We start from the raw sequence: 20,711 nt of genomic DNA on the forward strand, positions 1-20,711 counted from the left end.
GCTGACGACGGTGTAAAAGGAGTGCGCTTCTTCTTGGCGCTAACATTGACCTGTAAGGCTGAGTTCATACAGTACATGAGTTATTTGGTCAGTTTTGGCCCTGTGACTGCCCAAATAAGTGAAGTGTGCAGTGATTCTAAGAGCGACGCCTGTCATCTGCATGTCATACTGACTCACAGTATTATTTCAGTACCACAGCAGACTCTCTGAGTGTTACTGCAAGGCACAGTGTTCTACACCTCTATAAAGGTTCTCTGCAGCAAGTTAATAGCCGTTTTTTAACGTGATTCGCCACGAATAAATTTGGATCGAACAGAATTTTTTTTTACAATTTGGCTAACCGGCTGAATGGAATTTTCAAAAAAATTGCTCACCTCTAGTGATAACCTCAGTAGTATCCAATAACATCCTAGTAGTATAAGTGTTAGGAACACTCACCAAGAATTTGAGGAACACACTGAATATACTGTATGAGGAACACATTACAAGGTATGAGGAACACATACCATCCTCCAAATATTGTAATTCTCCACCAACACTCATGTTCTCAAAATGGAAAGCACCTCGGCAGACATTGTGTGCTTCGAAACAAATTTCCATCTCACACCAGTACTACGCATGCATTCTAGTTGGGAACTTGTTGAAACATTTGCATTGGAGCCCCAGGAGCTACACATCATGCCTCTGATAACCCCTTTAATCCCCAGACTTTAGATCAAAGCAGTTCAGAAGTGGCCCCATAGCAAAGATCTAACGGAGCCCCCTATTATGTTCAGGATAGGGGTTAAATGTCTCATTGTGGGGTTAAACAGACCATGAGAACAAGAGTCCTGTGTTTTGTCATATCAATGGAAACACAGTTGAGCATGGGCGCCGCCGTTCCATTAATTTTCTGTGGACCCATGCACAATGTTCGGCTATCTCTAGAAGTTCCATATCGGTGAATGGAGAGCCATCAATTGCATGATGTTTGACCACCATTCAGACTCAGGAATCATTCAGAGAAGAGCTCAACTACTAGTGTCCCATGATTGCCTTGAAAACCTAGGATCTGATCGGTGTTATCTGGGCGCTGTTTAGACCTCTTCTTTAAGCATAGTATGTCAGTATTATTAGAGTACTTTACTGCAGTATTATTTTGCCATTATTTAGCTCCACAATTTTCTGTCTCATTTCTCTTCAGTTGGTTTTGTCCCTTAACAGATCTTGATCCAACCCTTGCCTATTAACCATATCAATATGTCTATTTGACTCAAGTTAAATGAACTCCAATGTGGATTTTGCATATTTGCTTAGTTAGAAGGAGGCAGAAAAGTCATGGAAACCATTTATTATTAAGTCTTTTAGTGAAAGTAACTCGAGCAGCATTTTGGTGTCCGTCTCCAAAGTGGATTTGAGACTGAACTGATGCAAACTGATGCATTCTGAGCGGATCCTTTTCCATTCAGAATGCATTAGAATGCAAACTGATCCGTTTTGTACCGTTTGTGAGAGCCCTGAACGGATCTCACAAACGGAAAGTCAAAACGCGAGTGTGAAAGTAGACTCAGAATGTCTCGGAAGTGGCCATTGTCCAGATCCGAGGACCACAAATAACAATGCAAAGTAACTTTTGTCCCCGTAGAGTGACTGTAGTTGGCTGCTCGTTCCCTCTCCATTATACTCTGTGTAACATACAGAAACAGCCAAGTGCATGCCCTCAGATATTTCTAAACTTTATATTCCATTGACTAAGGAGAGTGATTGCCACAAATGGCCACAAGTTATAGACTCGGGACCTCCACATTTCTACACAGAATATCTGGCCAATACTGCAGAAAGAAGAAGATACGCATATTATATTGGCCATGGACCACAAAATGCCCATCACTCCTCATAATTTCATGCAATTATGATAATCGCTTTCTGGGAAATAAAGTCTAAAGGGATTTCTTCATCCTTCACCAAGATTCAGAATTTTTGTAAACGTTCCCGGGCAAGCCTGAGTCGCTGAATCTGATCCTTGAGCTTCTGTCTCTCTCCAGAAAGTCCGTCTCTTTCTTCCAGCAAGTCAGTCTTGTTTCTTTCTTCCAGTAAACGGATCATTTGATATTGTAGATGGTCCTTAAACTCATACAGAATGTAATGCTGGATAATCAGAGGGACCTGATTCGCCAAACGAGTGGTGGTGTTCTGGAATACAGTGGAAAATAAAGTGTTGTAAAAGTTTTATCTTCTAATACCTTCACCTTTAGAAGCCTGTAAATCTATTTTTCCTGCCTGCAAGTCCTCTGTGACTGTTCAAAACCTGTTTAGTCACAATAGAATCCATCTAGTGTAAAACTGCAATATAAACAGGAAGGAGGGGAAGGAGGTTGATGCAGCTGCAGCTTCAGTGACCCAGTAACAGTGTGAGGGGGAGAGCAGCAAAGGCTTAGCATCTGATTGAGATCACACATATCTGACATCACACGGGAAGGTATGGAGAAAAATGTTTTAGGACATTTCCCTTTGACAAAGGAATGGCAAGGAGGAAAAACTGGAATAGAAAAACAGATTTCTAAGAAAAAATATAACTGGTTTGTTATTTTAATGCAAGTATTTAATATGTATCAAAAGAGCTGACAGATCCTCTATACTACACCACACAGGAGAGCAGACAGATCCTCTATACTACACCACACAGGAGAGCTGACAGATCCTCTATACTACACCACACAGGAGAGCTGACAGATCCTCTATACTACACCACACAGGAGAGCTGACAGATCCTCTATACTACACCACACAGGAGAGCTGACAGATCCTCTATACTACACCACACAGGAGAGCTGACAGATCCTCTATACTGCACCACACAGGAGAGCTGACAGATCCTCTATACTACATCATACAGGATAGCTGACAGATCCTCTATACTACACCACACAGCAGAGCCGACAGATCCTCTATACTACACCACACAGGAGAGCCGACAGATCCTCTATACTACACCACACAGGAGAGCTGACAGATCCTCGATACTACACCACACAGGAGAGCTGACAGATCCTCTATACTATACCACACAGCAGAGCTGACAGATCCTCTATACTACACCTCACAGGAGAGCCGACAGATCCTCTATACTACACCACACAGGAGAGCCGACAGATCCTCGATACTACACCACACAGGAGAGCTGACAGATCCTGTATACTACACCACACAGCAGAGCTGACGGATCATCTATACTACACCACACAGGAGAGCTGACAGATCCTCTATACTACACCACACAGGAGAGCTGACAGATCCTCTATACTACACCACACAGGAGAGCTGACAGATCCTCTATACTACACCACACAGGAGAGCTGACAGATCCTCTATACTACACCACACAGGAGAGCTGACAGATCCTCTATACTACACCACACAGGAGAGCTGACAGATCCTCTATACTACACCACACAGGAGAGCTGACAGATCCTCTATACTACACCACACAGGAGAGCTGACAGATCTTCTATACTACACCACACAGGAGAGCTGACAGATCCTCTATACTACACCACACAGGAGAGCCGACAGATCCTCTATACTACACCACACAGGAGAGCTGACAGATCCTCTATACTACACCACACAGGAGAGCCGACAGATCGTCTATACTACACCACACAGGAGAGCCGACAGATCCTCTATACTACACCACACAGGAGAGCTGACAGATCCTCTATACTACACCACACAGGAGAGCTGACAGATCCTCTATACTACACCACACAGCAGAGCTGACAGATCCTCTATACTACACCACACAGGAGAGCCGACAGATCCTCTATACTACACCACACAGGAGAGCCGACAGATCCTCTATACTACACCACACAGGAGAGCTGACAGATCCTCTATACTACACCACACAGGAGAGCTGACAGATCCTCTATACTACACCACACAGGAGAGCTGACAGATCCTCTATACTACACCACACAGGAGAGCTGACAGATCCTCTATACTACACCACACAGGAGACTGACAGATCCTCTATACTACACCACACAGGAGAGCTGACAGATCCTCTATACTACACCACACAGGAGAGCTGACAGATCCTCTATACTACACCACACAGGAGAGCCAACAGATCCTCTATACTACACCACACAGGGGAGCTGACAGATCCTCTATACTACACCACACAGGAGAGCCGACAGATCCACTATACTACACCACACAGGAGAGCCGACAGATCCTCGATACTACACCTCACAGGAGAGCCGACAGATCCTCTATACTACACCACACAGGAGAGCCGACAGATCCTCGATACTACACCACACAGGAGAGCTGACAGATCCTCTATACTACACCGCACAGGAGAGCTGACAGATCCTCTATACTACACCACACAGGAGAGCTGACAGATCCTCTATACTACACCACACAGGAGAGCCGACAGATCCTCTATACTACACCACACAGGAGAGCTGACAGATCCTCTATACTACACCACACAGGAGACTGACAGATCCTCTATACTACACCACACAGGAGAGCTGACAGATCCTCTATACTACACCACACAGGAGAGCTGACAGATCCTCTATACTACACCACACAGGAGAGCCAACAGATCCTCTATACTACACCACACAGGAGAGCCGACAGATCCTCTATACTACACCACACAGGAGAGCCGACAGATCCACTATACTACACCACACAGGAGAGCCGACAGATCCTCGATACTACACCTCACAGGAGAGCCGACAGATCCTCTATACTACACCACACAGGAGAGCCGACAGATCCTCGATACTACACCACACAGGAGAGCTGACAGATCCTCTATACTACACCGCACAGGAGAGCTGACAGATCCTCTATACTACACCACACAGGAGAGCTGACAGATCTTCTATACTACACCACACAGGAGAGCTGACAGATCCTTTATACTACACCACACAGGAGAGCTGATAGATCCTCTATACTACACCACACAGGAGAGCCGACAGATCCTCTATACTACACCACACAGGAGAGCTGACAGATCCTCTATACTACACCGCACAGGAGAGCTGACAGATCCTCTATACTACACCACACAGGAGAGCTGACAGATCTTCTATACTACACCACACAGGAGAGCCGACAGATCCTCTATACTACACCACACAGGAGAGCTGACAGATCCTCTATACTACACCACACAGGAGAGCCGACAGATCCTCTATACTACACCACACAGGAGAGCTGACAGATCCTCTATACTACACCACACAGGAGAGCCGACAGATCCTCTATACTACACCACACAGGAGATCTGACAGATCCTCTATACTACACCACACAGGAGAGCTGACAGATCCTCTATACTACACCACACAGGAGAGCCGACAGATCCTCTATACTACACCACATGGTTTTTCATGATAACTATACGAGTCGCATGGTTGGTCCGTCTGCTGGACTGATTGTTGATTTCTCTTTTCTACACATTTGACTCACCCGAAAATATGCCTCCAGATGACAGGCCAGTTCATTCATGGACAGCTGCCTCTGGTCCTGCAGGAGTTTTCCCCTCTCTGCATCTTTTATCGCTGACAAAACTTCACAGTACAGGCTATCCTGGCAATGAATGATTTTCTCCATTTTGAACTGTAAATTGATTATTCCATCAGCCTCACTCTTCTGCTTGTGAGAAATATCTTCAATGTTGTCCTTAAAATACAAAATAAAAGAGAGAGCAGATGTAACAAAAACTATCGGCAATATGAGTAATTCTGTATACAGAATAATTTAAGAGTCATTTTTAACTCGTTTTATTTTAAAATGGGTACCAGTACTTATATAATCCTAAAACACATTGGAAATCTATCACAATTCTGTCTCAGTATGCACCCAAACCCTAAATTAGACTGTATTATTTTTTCCATCAAAAATAACAAAAAGTGAGATGGATTGGCCATACAATCAGTGTGAAAAGCGCCAGGCCTGGTGTCTAATCTGGGTTTTCTGAGGGGAAATCTGGCTGTAGCAGATGGATATCCCTGAGGCACCACGACAGGGGGAAACAAAGCATTACATATGGTCCTCCAGATCGAGAGGCGCTCTTTGTAACCACTCTCAGCAGAGGATGCCCTGATACTAACTCAGAATTCTCTAATAGGATGTAGGAAAATAGTTTTCTAAGCCTATCAACCCCCTGAATGAATATTAGAATATAAAGATATGAACTTTACCGTGGCAGCATGATAAAGATTATCAAACTGAACGAAACATTTCGAAGCTACGTCTCTGAAACATCTCTGGATGAGTTCTACAGATAAAAAGAAAGAAAAATGGAAATAAAAGTTTTGCTCTTTCTTTTTAACAGTACCATATCCAAAAAACCCTCAAAAACTTTAAATTGCTCATGAATCTTCCTGTTCTTTTAGCAGTTTGTGCTCCAGAGCTGCTCTTCACTTTGTAGCTGCTGACAGCAAGTTTTTGGAAGCTCTCAAGAACTGCCTCTCGCCGGCTCGCGTAGCTTGACCACAGAGCCTTTCTTTTTCCCTCCTTCTACATCATACTTCTTAAGGCCTCATGCACACGGCCGTTGTTTTGGTCCGCATCCGAGCCGCAGCTTTGGCGGCTCGGATGTGTACCCATTCACTTCAATGGCGCCGTTCCGTTCCGTGGTCCGCAAAAAAAAATATAACCTGTCCTATTCTTGTCGGCGCTTTGCAGACAAGAATAGGCAGTTATATTAAAGACTGTCCGTGTCGTTCCACCATCCGTGTTTTGTGGATCCGCTATTTGGGGACCGCAAAACACACAACGCTCGTGTGCGTGTAGCCTAAAGGTTATGTGCAGTTGTAGCAACCAACTTTGTTTTCTGTACCTAAAGTAATACGTGAAATAACTTTCAAAGAGCAGACTAAAAAATCTCCTAGCATGTTGAGTATACAGCTTTTATGAAGACCTATGCGTCCCCCTGCGTAGTCAGATCTTGTAGTCATGTATTATACTCTCTGCACCCAAATTGTGAACCTACAGGAGGCATGACTGCAGTATTGTATTTTTTGGCAGAAACATTTTGGTGTGGATTTCATTTTTTGAATTTTTTTCATTTTTTATTTTGGTTGGCGGGATAGAAAAATAGCTGCAGGTATTCCACCGTTGTTTATTTATTTATTTCACCATGTGGTGTTATAAATGACATGATAACTTTATTCTGTAGTCAGTACAATTATGGAAAAATAACAAGTTTATATTTTTTTATGGTTTACTATTTTTGCAAAATAAAAAATACTTTAACAAATCATTGGTTTCTACATCACTATAATCCACAACTTCTTTTTTTATATTTTTATGTGGGTCGGACACATGTGAAGACTTGTTTTTTGCAGGCAGAGCTGGAGTTTTCTTGGCACTTTATTGGGGTTTAGTATTTAGGACATTTGGATCACTTTTTGCTCCATATTTTGGTGAGTTGAGTTAACCAGGTATAGGTATACCAATATTGTCCGGCCTGGATATCTTTATTAGAGCCCTGGCTGCCATGATATCCCATTGGCAGTCTGCAATCACTTTCTGCCTAATCACTTAGATTTGGCGGTCACAATTGGCTGTTGTATCCAAGGGGTCAAACACATGGGATCAGAGTTTTCTCCAATCCAGGGTGTCAGTTATAATATACTGCTGACAACCACAGAGAATGGCATTGGCTCAGGTCCTGCATTGTATAAATGTAAGGTGGGTGGCCAAGGGATTAAACAAGACTATCAATGTTGCTCCATTTGTTTTTTAAATGCATTGGAATGATAAAAAGTAGTTGTTTTTTTTTGTCAAGTTGAGTCCGAAACGTATGCTTTTTTTGGATCAAGTAAAAATATCTCTCCTAAGAAGTTATCCTGAAAGTATACTGGAACAGCGCAGAGAAAAAGATCTCGCCCTTCTGTAGTCTGCACTATTGTCTACAAACCCTTTAAGGCATAGCAAGGTGTAATGTATTGTACCGAATATTTCACCACTTACCTGTCGCCTCAAACAGCAGGTGTATAGCCGGCTCTCGAAACGTCACTATGTGCTTCCTCATGATGTTCTCAAATTTCTTGTAGTTGATGAATCCTATCAGCTCACGGCCTCGATACTGGTTCTCGTAGATGTTTTTTTCTTCTCTCATTTCACTCACAACTGGAACGTAAAGACTTTATTTTATTCTGAACTAATTGTCATGTTTATCCATCAAAGGGGATGTCCCACTATAAGAAATGATCACCTTTTACAGTAACTCCAGGATGACACTGTGTCACTGGGGAGTTCTGCCCCCCCCCCCCCCCCCCAAAATGTAAAGACAAAAAAAAAGTACAGATAAGGCTGAGGTCACATCACCGTTTAGCTTTCCATTCTTATGATCTGTTAGAAGAACACATAGACAAAACAAAACAGAATCCTGTAAAAAAAAGGACCCTGTTGCATCAGTTGGCATCCGTTTGAGCCATTTGAGCCTGAGATTAGTTTTTTAGACGGAAAAAAAGTCCTGCATGCAATACTTTTTTTTCCTGTCTAAAAGAAAACGGATATGGGACGGAAATGGCTCAAATTGATACCAACTGATGCAACAGGATCAGTTTTTTTTTTACAGGATTCTATTTTGTTTTGTCTATCTCTTCTTCTAACAGATCAGAAGAACGGAAAGCTAAACGGTGATGTGAACTCAGCCTAAGTTGTTTCTTGGCACCACATAAAATTGCCCCTAGTATACACATGAGATACGATTGTGAGTGACAACCTGTATACAGCCCTGCGATATATGTTGGTGCTATACAGGCCTACTGGAATCATTATACTGGGCAGTGGAGATAAGAGTCATACTCACACACTGCACATGAGTTCTTAATGGTCATTTCCCAAGACTCAAAAAGTCTTCTTAAGTTTTTGAAAAGTTTTAAGTCTTCGGTGCTTCCTTCTTCATCCCCATTTACTACTTTCATGATTCCGTCATCGAAATCTCTGATTTTCTGCGAAAAATTTTCAAAAATAAAAACAAAAAATTCAACCCTCAGAATTTGTTGGTGGAAGAACCTGAAAGTAAGAGTTCAATTTAACTGCTGGGCCACCACAGGTGAACTTAAAGGAGTTGTCTCATCTCACCGTTACTAAGGCAAGATGAGACACACTCCCGACCACCAGAGGAGGACGACAGCGTTCACTCCGATTGTGAAGCATGGCAGCTATGGGAGCTGGCGCACTCAACCAGCTGGTGGTCTGGAATGGGTTTCATCTTGTTTTTGTAACGGTGAGATGAGACAACCTCTATTAGCATTACACAATGCCCACTGAATTCAATGCTGTCCCAGAAATGTATGGGTATGTTGTCTCCAGAGAGAGAGGGATGCTCTTGAAGCCACTTTTCGGTATCTGTTTTGTAGATGGAGGTTCTTCTGAATGTGGGACCCCCTCCTCTATTAATGCATGATTCCCCAACAGAGTATTGAATAACGGGTTTTATACCCCAGACCTGTGCTTACCGCTATTATAAACTGAGCCTTCTCTTCTTCAGAGTCAGGCACGCCTCTGCCGATCTGTCTGAGCTGCTCCTCTGCCTCCCGGAGCTTACTTCGGATCTGCTGATCTATACTGGGTAATGTTTTCTAAAATAGGACAAGTTTTTTGTTAACATAAAACGTCACCAAATATGAGTCAATAATCCAAACAACTTGTTCTGTCTGTGAAGCCAATCACTGGTTCTGAACGTCTGACCTATGAAACTTTTGAGAGCTCAAACCTTCATGGATCTCCTGCTTGTTCAGTATCTGTACAGACCATGTTCTGATGATTATCATTCACCAAATAATATACAACAACCTCATATAGGGAGAACTACTGCTGCTAGAATTCAATTTGTTACAAAATATATCATTATAGGATCTCAGCCATCCTGTCGGGGGCGTGTCTGTCCACAGGGTGTTGACTGTCTCTAGTGGCAGCCAGAAGAATTATGAATACAGCTCTGGACTACAAAACTAGTAGACCATATGGACATCAAGGAGGAAGATGCTCTACTCTAGAACCCTTCACGGAGCAAAAGGGCCATCGTGTAAGAAAAGTTTACCCATCTATCCATTACATGACTGCTGTTGGTGACAGCTGATTGCTAGGAGTTAGTAATGTATATGCTTTGTGAGTTAAATGCATATGTAAAGTGCCATAAATGGGCTGTGTATGGTGACTGTTGACATCATAGTTGGCCTGTTTAATGGAGATACATCCGTATGAGTCAAATTCGCTCCAATAAGTCGGATGCTACCATAGTTTGAGCTGTGACTCCACTGAATGCACAGTTGATGTGAAAAATAAGGACAGTAAAGTAGTTAGCATGTAAGAGTTAAAAGTAGTTTTCTAAGACTTAAATATTGTTGACCTATCCTCTGGATAGATCGATCATCAGTATCTGATCGGTGGGGGTCCGACACCCAGGACCCCCACCAATCAGCTGTTTGAGAAGGCACCAGTGCTCGCAGTAGTGCTTCGGCCTTCTCACAGCTTTTCCTAGGCCAAGTGACGACAGCCAAGTGAGGCCCCCAAGTGAATGAGGCTGATCGCGATACCATGCACAGCCACTATACAGTGTACGGCGCTGTACTTGGTGAGCACTAAGAAGTTTGGGATGCTCACAGGAGTGCCGATGTTCTGCTGATGGGCGAGGGTCCCGGGTGTCAGAACCCTACCGATCAGATTCTAAAGACCTATCCAGAGGATAGGTCGTCAGTATTTAAAATCTTGGGAAATCCTTTTAATGTCATGCGGAACCAGAATGCTGGGCTGACGTCAGCACAAGGGATATGCCCCATGCTCTGTAGCACAATAATGTTGTTCATAAATAGTAGAATGCCCCTACTGGTAGACAGAGGACCAGCCACAATGCTTGGTAGTTAGCTAGCAAGAGGGGGGGGGGTGACACTTGAAAATCTGTGCCCCGCCCTAGGGACAAATCAGAGTAGTGACACCAATAGCAGAGCAGAGCATTGATCAGGGGAAGCCAGTCATAGCACTTCCTAGCTGTCACACCAACAAATGTCCAGGAGGCCTGTGACACGCCATGGTGGGAGTAACAGACCAGTCAGATTGCCGCCATAAGAGAAACATCCAAAGAGTGGCATAAGAGACTGTGATAAGTAAACTTATCCTGTAAGTGCCAAGAGAGCAGTGGCTGACCGAATGCCACACCTATGGACTATGCGAGAGTGCACCCTGTGTAGTGAAGTCCCATCATGTCATGTCTATATTAACAGCGAGCCACGTGGTGGGAAACCCACGACCTATGTTAAGTTTTTTTCTGCCATCCTTGGGTGGAAAGCTTCAACTGATCGCTGCACTGACGTCTATTTAGGAAAAGGGTTTTTCTTCATCGGGCAAACCCCTTTTAGACTTTTTTACCTATCCTTCTGAACAACCAGGTTCCACTGAGTTCTAAAGGTTCAAGATTGACTAGTTCATTCTATCTTTAAACCTATGGGCAAGAACAATATATAGCAAAGGATCTAATATAATAGGTTCCCTTTAGCTGGAATTGGTTCTGCCAAACCTAATGAAGATGAAAATGTTTTCTATTATCATTCTCTCTCTTGTCCTTCAGCCTTGATCCATAACAATATAATTTCTTACTTTATTTTAGGGGGAAAAATCCTTTAATTTGTAAAATAAACTGCCAGGTTACCAAATATTCTACATTATAAGAAGCGTGTATTAGCCTGGAGTCTAAAGTACAACACTTTATTGTACAACGTGCTGCTATCATGTAACTCTTAAAGGCTATGGACACCTTCAGCGAAATATTTTGATGGTTGTATTTTACTCATTTTGGGCTAATAATAATTTTTTCAAAGTTTTTAGAAGTTTTTGTGTTACATGTGTTTACAATCAGTCTATTTGCAGATTGTCCCTCCTGAGTTCCATCAACTGAGCCTTATCTCTATTCTCCTGACAGCTCATAAACACTCATTTATGCCACATTCTTATCAGTCTGATAAGAGGTTAGCTCAGGATAGGTCATCAGTATCTGATCGGTGGAGTCCGACACTCAGAACCCCCGCCGATCGCCTGCTTGAGAAGGCAGCAGCACTGACATTAGCTCTGCGGCCTTCTCTCAGCTTTTCTTAGGTCACTGACGACACGTTCATGTGTCACGTGGCCTAGGTGCAGCCCAGTAATTGGGGCTGAGCGCGATGCCAAGAACAGCCACTATACAATGTACGGTGCTGTGCTTGGTGAGCTGAGAGAAGGCTGCGGCGCTTACAGAAGCACTGGTGCCTTCTCAAGCAGCTGATCCGTGGGGGTCCAAGGTTTTGGACTCTCATCAATCAGGTACTGATGACCGTTCCTGAGGAAAGGCTGCCACTGGCTGCCACTAGGGGGAGCTTAAGAACTTATTGCATACCGTGTTATTATTAAGTCTAACAATGTAGGCTACAGGTAGCCAGAATTCTATCATTTAGAGGGGTCTTCCAAGTTAGGCAAACAAATAGCATGGGGAGGGGTTCTGTGGAAATGTGATGTAATAAACTAATCATTACTTACCTGTTAAATCCCATGCTATTCTACAGCTGCTGCACCACCACAACGTGGAAAACTGTTTTAATCTATGTCTATATCGGGGTCTCTTAACTTAATACACTTTATACACTTCGCATACTTACAGAGATATGGTACACTAGTTCTTTGGTGAGTCTGTCTGCCAGGTGTGGTATGGTGGCTTGCCCACGGTTCAGAAGAACGCTTTAAGTAAAAGAATGTCACATTCATAAACTGTGTGTAATACAGACAAATCATCATCAAGCCATTCAAGAGTAGCTGGGCAAATATATGCACTCTATACCCTATCCCAGTCATGGCGAACTGTTTAGAGGCTGAGTGCCCAAACTGCAACCCAAAACCCACTTATTTATTGCAAAGTGCCAACACGGCAATTTAACCTGAATACCAATATAGTATATCTTCCAGGTACTTTATCATTCAGCTATAATAGCCTGCCTGCCTCTGAGTGCCCCCTCTGGCACCCGCACCATAGGTTCGTCACCACTGCCCTATCCTATACCATGAGAGACAGTTAGCATATCCCATAGGTAAGTTTCTACCTACCCTTGTTTGCCTACATTGCATAACATTTCAAGAGGAGAAACCAAATGTCTCCACCACCCAAGGAAATTGTAGATGAACCAAAGATTCGGCTGGTTCACTTACTTCATAAGGTCCATAGCAGCTGCAGAGGACTCCTCTAGGTGGATTCTGCCCACGGTCACAGTAATATTCAGCCTACCCCTTAATACTTTAATGTCCATGAAAAAAGCAGTGGCAATATACAGTACAGACCAAAAGTTTGGACACACCTTCTCATTCAGAGTTTTCTTTATTTTCATGACTATGAAGGCATCAAAACTATGAATTAACACATGTGGAATTATATACATAACAAACAAGTGTGAAACAACTGAAAATATGTCATATTCTAGGTTCTTCAAAGTAGCCACCTTTTGCTTTGATTACTGCTTTGCACACTCTTGGCATTCTCTTGATGAGCTTCAAGAGGTGGTCCCCTGAAATGGTCTTCCAACAGTCTTGAAGGAGTTCCCAGAGATGCTTAGCACTTGTTGGCCCTTTTGCCTTCACTCTGCTGTCCAGCTCACCCCAAACCATCTCGATTGGATTCAGGTCCGGTGACTGTGGAGGCCAGGTCATCTGGCGCAGCACAATATCACTCTCCTTCATGGTCAAATAGCCCTTACTTTCAAAGTTTTCCCAATTTTTCGGCTGACTGACTGACCTTCATTTCTTAAAGTAATGATGGCCACTCGTTTTTCTTTACTTAGCTGCTTTTTTCTTGCCATAATACAAATTCTAACAGTCTATTCAGTAGGACTATCAGCTGTGTATCCACCTGACTTCTCCTCAACGCAACTGATGGTCCCAACCCCATTTATAAGGCAAGAAATCCCACTTATTAAACCTGGCAGGGCACACCTGTGAAGTGAAAACCATTTCAGGGGACTACCTCTTGAAGCTCATCAAGAGAATGCCAAGAGTGTGCAAAGCAGTAATCAAAGCAAAAGGTGGCTACTTTGAAGAACCTAGAATATGACATATGTTCAGTTGTTTCACACTTGTTTGTTATGTATATAATTCCACATGTGTTAATTCATAGTTTTGATGCCTTCAGTGTGAATCTACAATTTTCATAGTCATGAAAATAAAGAAAACTCTTTGAATGAGAAGGTGTGTCCAAACTTTTGGTCTGTACTGTATGTTTTTTAGTTTTAGTTATGAGATTAGTTTTACTACTAGTTAATACTGGTTGTTATTATGCAAGTTAGAAACTAAAGTTGTTGGTACTGCTTAACCCTAAAAGGTTTTGTATCTTCCATGTCTGTACCAGGTCTCAGTGTCTACTTTCCTTTTTATTGACTGCGACCAACCAGTTGAGTGCCCTGTCCCAGAGTGTTATCTACATATCCCCCCCCCCAGAGAAACCCGCTACACATCCACTATTTGCCCCGCCCTGGACGTATTGTAAGTAGTACCATTGAACAAAGGTTTGTGTCCGATATTGAACGATATGTGTACGATATTGAAGAGAAACCTTTACCTGAAGTGTTCATGGTTCTCAAAGAAAGCCCTCTCATTTTGTATGGCATCTTCAAGAGAGATGTTACTCTGTACCTCCATTTGCCCTCGACACTTGACCATCATGTAACCTTTCCGAAGGCTGTACACTCGGTTTTGAACTACACGTACAACCTCGACTTCTGCACCTTTATCAACCAGGTCTGGTTTAGTGAGGACTCCTGGAAAATGCAACACAAATATAGATTGATACATGGTATAAATAATTACTGATACATTGTATAAATAGGTATTATATCTTAAAGGGGATCTCTGGGATTTTTATATTGATGGCCTATTCTCAGGATAGACCATCAATATCGGATCAGCGCGTGTCCAACACCTGGCACCCCTAACTATCGAGAGCAGCTTTGGCACTGATTCGGCCTCTGATTTTTAGTAATCATTTTAGTAAAGCATCTATATATATATATATATATATATATATATATATATATATATATATATAAAGAAGGGCGTATGTATGTATGTTCCACAATCACTCAAACGCAACCGTCGATTTCAACGAAACTTGGTATACACGTCCCTTGCTACCAGGAAAGAAATCTTGTGGGGGTCACAGCTCTCTAGCACATACCGTTCCTGAGAAATTCCCCAAAAATGCAAATATGGCACATCACATGACCTACATTAGCCAATAAAAGCCTGCAGGTCTTTCTCTTGATATCCCAACTGCCATACACACGGTCACATGTCCCTTATCAGCCAATAGAAGCTCGCAGGCCCTTAGTCTCCACATACACAGTTTTACACCAGGTTTCCATAACAACCCAGCCATTTTTCTTCACTGCTGTAGGTCAGCTTTAAAGGGGCAGGGAGCTGTGGATGACACTGTTAAGGGAGCGGAGTGCTGTGGAGGTCACAGTTCAGGGGGAAGGTAGGGTGGCCAGCCATTCAGGCCACCCTCAAAAGACGGACTTAAAAATCCCGCCCCCAGGTCACGCTAAGCCACTCCTCAGCCAACTGGGATTGAAAAAAATGAAGGTAAAAATCAACTTCTGTCAGCTGCAGGGGATCGAGGGAGGGTGACTTTCTCCCTGCAGCTCACACTCAGACAGCACAGTGCTGCTGTCTAAGAGTGAGCTGTTCAGAAGAACATCCCTGTGTCCCTCCAAGTCCTGTGCCGGATGGAGGACAGGGAGTCTGAAAACCGGACCTCTGGCCACCCTAGGGGCAGGCTGCTGTGGAGGTCACAGTTAAAGGGACGGTCCGCTATGGAGGTCAGTGTTAAGGGGCAGATTGCTGTAGAGGGGAAGGGGTGTTGTAGAAATCACTGTTAAGGAGATGAGGTACTGTGGAGGTCACTAATGAAGGGTCGGCCGCTGTGGAGGTAACTGTTAAAGGGGCAGGCTGCTGTGGAGGTCACTGTTAAGGGGGCAGGCTGCTGTGGAGGTCACTGTTAAGGGGCGGGCACTGTGGAGGTTTCTGTTAAGGGGACAGGGAACTGTGGAGGTCCCAGTTAAGGAGACAGTCTGCTATGGAGGTCAGTGTTAAGGGTGGGGGTGCTGTAGAGGTCACTGTTAAGGGGGCGCAGTGTTGTGGAGGTCACATTTTAAGGGAACAGAGCTCTGTAGAGGTCACTGTTAAGGGGGCGGGTTATTGTGAAAATCACTGTTAACGAGACAGGGTAGTGTGGAGGTCACTAATAAAGGGGCGGCTGCTGTGGAGGTCACTGTTAAAGGGGAGGGCGTTGTGGATGTTACTGTTAACACAAACATTAAATGAAATAGATGAAATATACCCGTGTGAAGCCGAGTCCTTCTGCTAGTTTGAAATAAAAGAAGAAGCAAATGCGGACGTGTTGATTAAAGACATCCTGCCTACCGCATATGTTTCTCTATAAGCTGCAGACAAACATTGCATACTCTGATCCTGCAGCCATGTGTTTTTGCTTACATCCATCTGGCTGCACTTCCATGTCATCAAAAAAAGGGAGCAGAGTAACACGATTGCAGGATCTGACTACACAGCGTTAGCTGAGTGGAACGGGTTCCTGCCTGTGCCTGTATCACTATGCTGAAAGCTTATATGTGGGACTTATAACTTAGCGAAGCAGGAACAGAAAGGAGTCGCTCCGCTCAGCTAACCCTGGCATAGCACATGGGTACAGGGTACTCATGTACTATGCCAGGATTTAGTAAACCATGGGGGGCACATTGCTGCTCCTGCCTGTACTCCATGATGAACTGCAGAGCCCGTACTCCGTACACCGCTGAGAAGTCAGCAGTGTATAGAAAAGTGGGTTTTAAGCACACAGAGAAAGGTGAACTTTAGAAGGGGAAAATCTCTATTAAAAATTAAATTAGTATATTACAAAAAGTATTATTAGGGCATTAGGGACATTTCACCAAAAAGTTAATTAAAGGTTTAGTTACTCTTTAACATATTTTGAAGGAATTTTTGATGATGTTGTATTTCATATATTTAAACAAAAAAGATAAAATTCGGCAGTTTTCGCCACTACGTCTAATAATTGGCACCACTTCTTGGTCTGTACAGATCACTTTACTGCAGTTAACTTATTCTAATCCTGCCTGTAATGATATCACTTCTGTGTATAGAAAAGACAGGATCTACCATTCGCAGTTGTTGATTCTCAGAGATTATCTATTCTTCCCCTGTACAATGACCTCTGCACAGGGCACAGAGTATGCCAAGAAAACTTTCCTATGTAAGTCAATGAGTAGGGTTGAGCGAACCCGAACTGTAAAGTTCGGGTTCGTACCGAACTTTACGGTGTTCGGCACCCGAACATTTCAGTAAAAGTTAGGGTTCGGTGTTCGGGTAATATTAATATACCTGTCGGGATTCGAACCTGTGACCAGCCACATCCCAGGCAGTAGCCCTGCTTACTAGGCTACCATCCTCTTTGGACATTCCTCCCTTAAGCCTATTAGTTAACCTCAGTCTTGCCAAGCCTTGCTCATCACCCTTGATTCCCCACACCTGGTACTTCCCTATATAGTCCAGCCCCTTGCACTCCAGTTTGCTGATTATTGAGCTCCTGAGCCTTGATCAAGCTTCTCCTCATCTGCTGCTCTTGCTACTACTGGAAGTCCACTGCTGACCAGGAATTGCCTACCGACTACTCTTCTGCTTTGTCCCTACCTACTGAACTGCTACCACTGTTGCCATCCGGATTGTCTGACCACGCTTACTGCCGCCTGCCCTGACCCACCGCCTGCCTACCGACTACGCCTCTGCCAGACTTCCTGCACCTACTACCTGCCTGTGGTCCTTGCCACTGGGCTCCACTCCTACCTCCAGCCAGCGGTCCTCTGACTCAGGTGAGCCTGTAGGACTGTTACAATACCATCGGATCTTGTCTCCAATCCGATGGTATATTTTAACTTGAAGCGTCCCAATCACCATGGGAACGCCTCTGTGTTAGAATATACTGTCGGATCTGAGTTTTCACGATCGTGAAAACTCAGATCTGAAAAAGCTAATACTATTATTTTCCGTTATAACGGAAAATAATAAAGTGAAGTTCAGGTCCCCATTGATTTCAATGGGGTTCGGGTCCAAGTTCGGATCAAGTTCGGGTCCCGAACCCGAACTTTTTTTTAAAGTTCGGCCGAACTCCCCGAACCCGAACATCTAGGTGTTCGCTCAACTCTCTCAATGAGGTCCCCTCCTGACCATTGTGTCTATGGACCTTAGGGCTGCTGTAAAGCAATTTTCTTAATGCTTTCTAAATGCTGTTAAGAACAGCTCAGGCAAGATGGCCGCCCCATAGCCATGTTCAGGAAATAGAATTAAAAAATCTGTGCTCAGAAAATAAAAACAGATTAGAAAAAATAAAATTTTGGCGACACATTTTCTTTAAGACAGACCCTCAATATCTGTTCCTCTGGTAGGAGTGTGGAGTCCAGTAGCCAGAATACGAGCATTACCTCCAGAGTCTATTTCCTCGCACCCTCTAGTTTTGTTGCTTAACCTTCTGAATAATATTCTTTTTCCTCACTTAGTCTGGTAAGTTTCCTGGAGTTCCTCACAGGCTGCTTATATCCCATCTACTCACTGCTTACACACTGGAAGGAACCAAGCCCAGGATGAGCCTAACCCTGCTCGATGATGGTTATTTAGGGCGTGGAGTTAACCCTGTGGTCCAGCCAGAAGTTGCATAACATAGTGTATGTCACGACAGGGGGGAGGGATAAGTGCTGCCCTAAACTCCACCCTACCTCTGTCCCTGCCTACTTGCACGGCCCATCCTAACTGACGGCGTACAACTTGGCGGCAGTCCCTCGCTTAGATATGTGCAGGCAGACCCGGCGCTACCATAAGACAGACCAGGCGACTGCCTTAGGGCGCACCTGGCGCAGAGAAGGGGTGGGCGAAAAAAAAATAAGCTTTTTTAAAAAAAATAATAATAATTCACTTCACCACAGCGCCGCTGGGCGCCCGCCCCAGCCTGCGCAGCCCCGGCAGCAGCTCACTCACAGAGCAGCACGGCCGGTCAGGGGGTGTGACGGGCGTGGCTCGCGGCGGCGGGCAGCAGCAGGGACTGGAGGGAGCTGGTGGTGACTCATGAAATGTGCCATGGGGGGATGATGGTGTGCCATGAAAGGGGGGGAGAAATGTGACACAATAGGGGTCATTGGGGTGATGTAAAAAGGAGGGGGTGATGTGCCATGGAGTAGGAGAAATGTGACATGGAGGGGGAGAAATGTGACATGGGGCTGATGGCTGACATGGGGGGCATGATGGCTGACATGGGGGGCATGATGGCTGACACGGGGGGCATGATGGCTGACACGGGGGGCATGATGGCTGACACGGGGGGCATGATGGCTGACACGGGGGGCATGATGGCTGACATGGGGGTCTGATCTGAGGTCTGATTAACATTGGAGATCTGATTGCTGGTTACCTGAGGTGTACTGGGATTTTTTTTCTTATTATCCTCCTCTAAAACCTAGGTGCGCCTTATGGGCCAGTGCGTCTTAGAGGGCGAAAAATACGGTCCTCAAACCAGCGTCACATGGCCCCTCCCCCGCAACTCAGAACAGCTGAGCGCCGACTCATCAATATCGGCGCTCAGTTCCCCACGTGCTCGTTGCCTAGGGGATGGAGGACGCCGGCCACGCCGAGGAAGCGTGTGCGGCCGGGTCCTCCCCGCCCTCTGGTTTCTATGTATATGAGGCCGCCGGCCGCGTCTTTGCTCGGTGCTGCAGTGGGGAAGCGCGTTACAGTGTCCCAACTTTTGACGGCCCCCAGACTGAACCTGGATTCATGATACCACTGCAAATGAAGGTGATGGTGGCTGACTGTTAATGGCCGAACATGTAATTGTCGTAGAGGCAGCAAATATCCTTCTGTTAAGTGCCTGGAAATGGTCCAGGCAGAGACAGGAGTATGTAATGAAGCTGTCAACTGTGTCTGGATTGTGGTCGATGAAACTGCGGAAGCTGTTAGTCCTAGTCAATGGATTAAACAATCCTTTCTACTGGTGGTCTGTCTGTGCCATCCAGAGCCTGTTCACCATGTGTACGTAATCACTGCCCCCAACACCTCTGTTTTTACTTGGCTGCACGTCGACAACCATTTTGTTTCCTGGATAAACCTTTTAAGCAGGGGCGTAACTACCATAGCGGCAGACCATGCGACTGCTATGAGGCCCAGGGCAAGAGGGGGCCCAGATGGGATTGTCTTTTCTTCTACTGGGGGAAAAAACTTGGTCAAGACTCTACGCTCTAAAGGAACAACTTTTATCAAACGAGGCTGTAGAAACAATGGCCCAAGGGTCATTGAAAGGGGTTTAAACGGAAACCCTTCTGTCCTGTGTGGGGGGCCTGGTTTGATCCTTGCTATGGGGCCCTTACTTCTCTATGTACACCACTGCTTTTAAGTATTCAAAAACTATTATTGTTACCTATAGTTCGGTCTCCAGTTGGATCCACTTCTCGGGCCATTTCCAGAACTTCTGTTGTTGCTATATCCACATTACTGGGAACCACAGCCAGATTAATAGTTTCTTGTCTCGTTATGTATTTTTTTATTATCTGCTTGATCTGCAGATGTGAGTTTAACATATAATATATTATTACTGCACCTTGGTGAATGTCCCCCAG

General features: G+C 44.5%; 1 protein-coding gene across 4 annotated transcripts in view; it reads right to left on the bottom strand.

Moving 5' to 3' along the window:
• Positions 1 to 363: 363 nt before the first annotated feature.
• Positions 364 to 20,711, bottom strand: part of LOC120994466 (interferon-induced GTP-binding protein Mx2-like) — a 55,896-nt gene continuing 35,548 nt past the window's right edge. For all 4 annotated transcript variants that reach the window (XM_040423062.1, XM_040423066.1, XM_040423063.1 and 1 more), the window contains 9 exons: positions 20,513 to 20,651; positions 14,597 to 14,795; positions 12,654 to 12,732; positions 9,486 to 9,608; positions 8,834 to 8,975; positions 7,990 to 8,148; positions 6,213 to 6,289; positions 5,479 to 5,691; positions 364 to 2,172 (listed from right to left, as the gene is read on the bottom strand). In XM_040423062.1, coding sequence (XP_040278996.1) covers positions 1,951 to 2,172; positions 5,479 to 5,691; positions 6,213 to 6,289; positions 7,990 to 8,148; positions 8,834 to 8,975; positions 9,486 to 9,608; positions 12,654 to 12,732; positions 14,597 to 14,795; positions 20,513 to 20,651 — 1,353 coding nt within the window. In that variant the 3' untranslated portion in view covers positions 364 to 1,950. The remainder of the gene's footprint in view (positions 2,173 to 5,478; positions 5,692 to 6,212; positions 6,290 to 7,989; positions 8,149 to 8,833; positions 8,976 to 9,485; positions 9,609 to 12,653; positions 12,733 to 14,596; positions 14,796 to 20,512; positions 20,652 to 20,711) is intronic.

This window comes from Bufo bufo, chromosome 3 (assembly GCF_905171765.1).
Source record: "Bufo bufo chromosome 3, aBufBuf1.1, whole genome shotgun sequence".
NCBI lineage: Eukaryota > Metazoa > Chordata > Amphibia > Anura > Bufonidae > Bufo > Bufo bufo.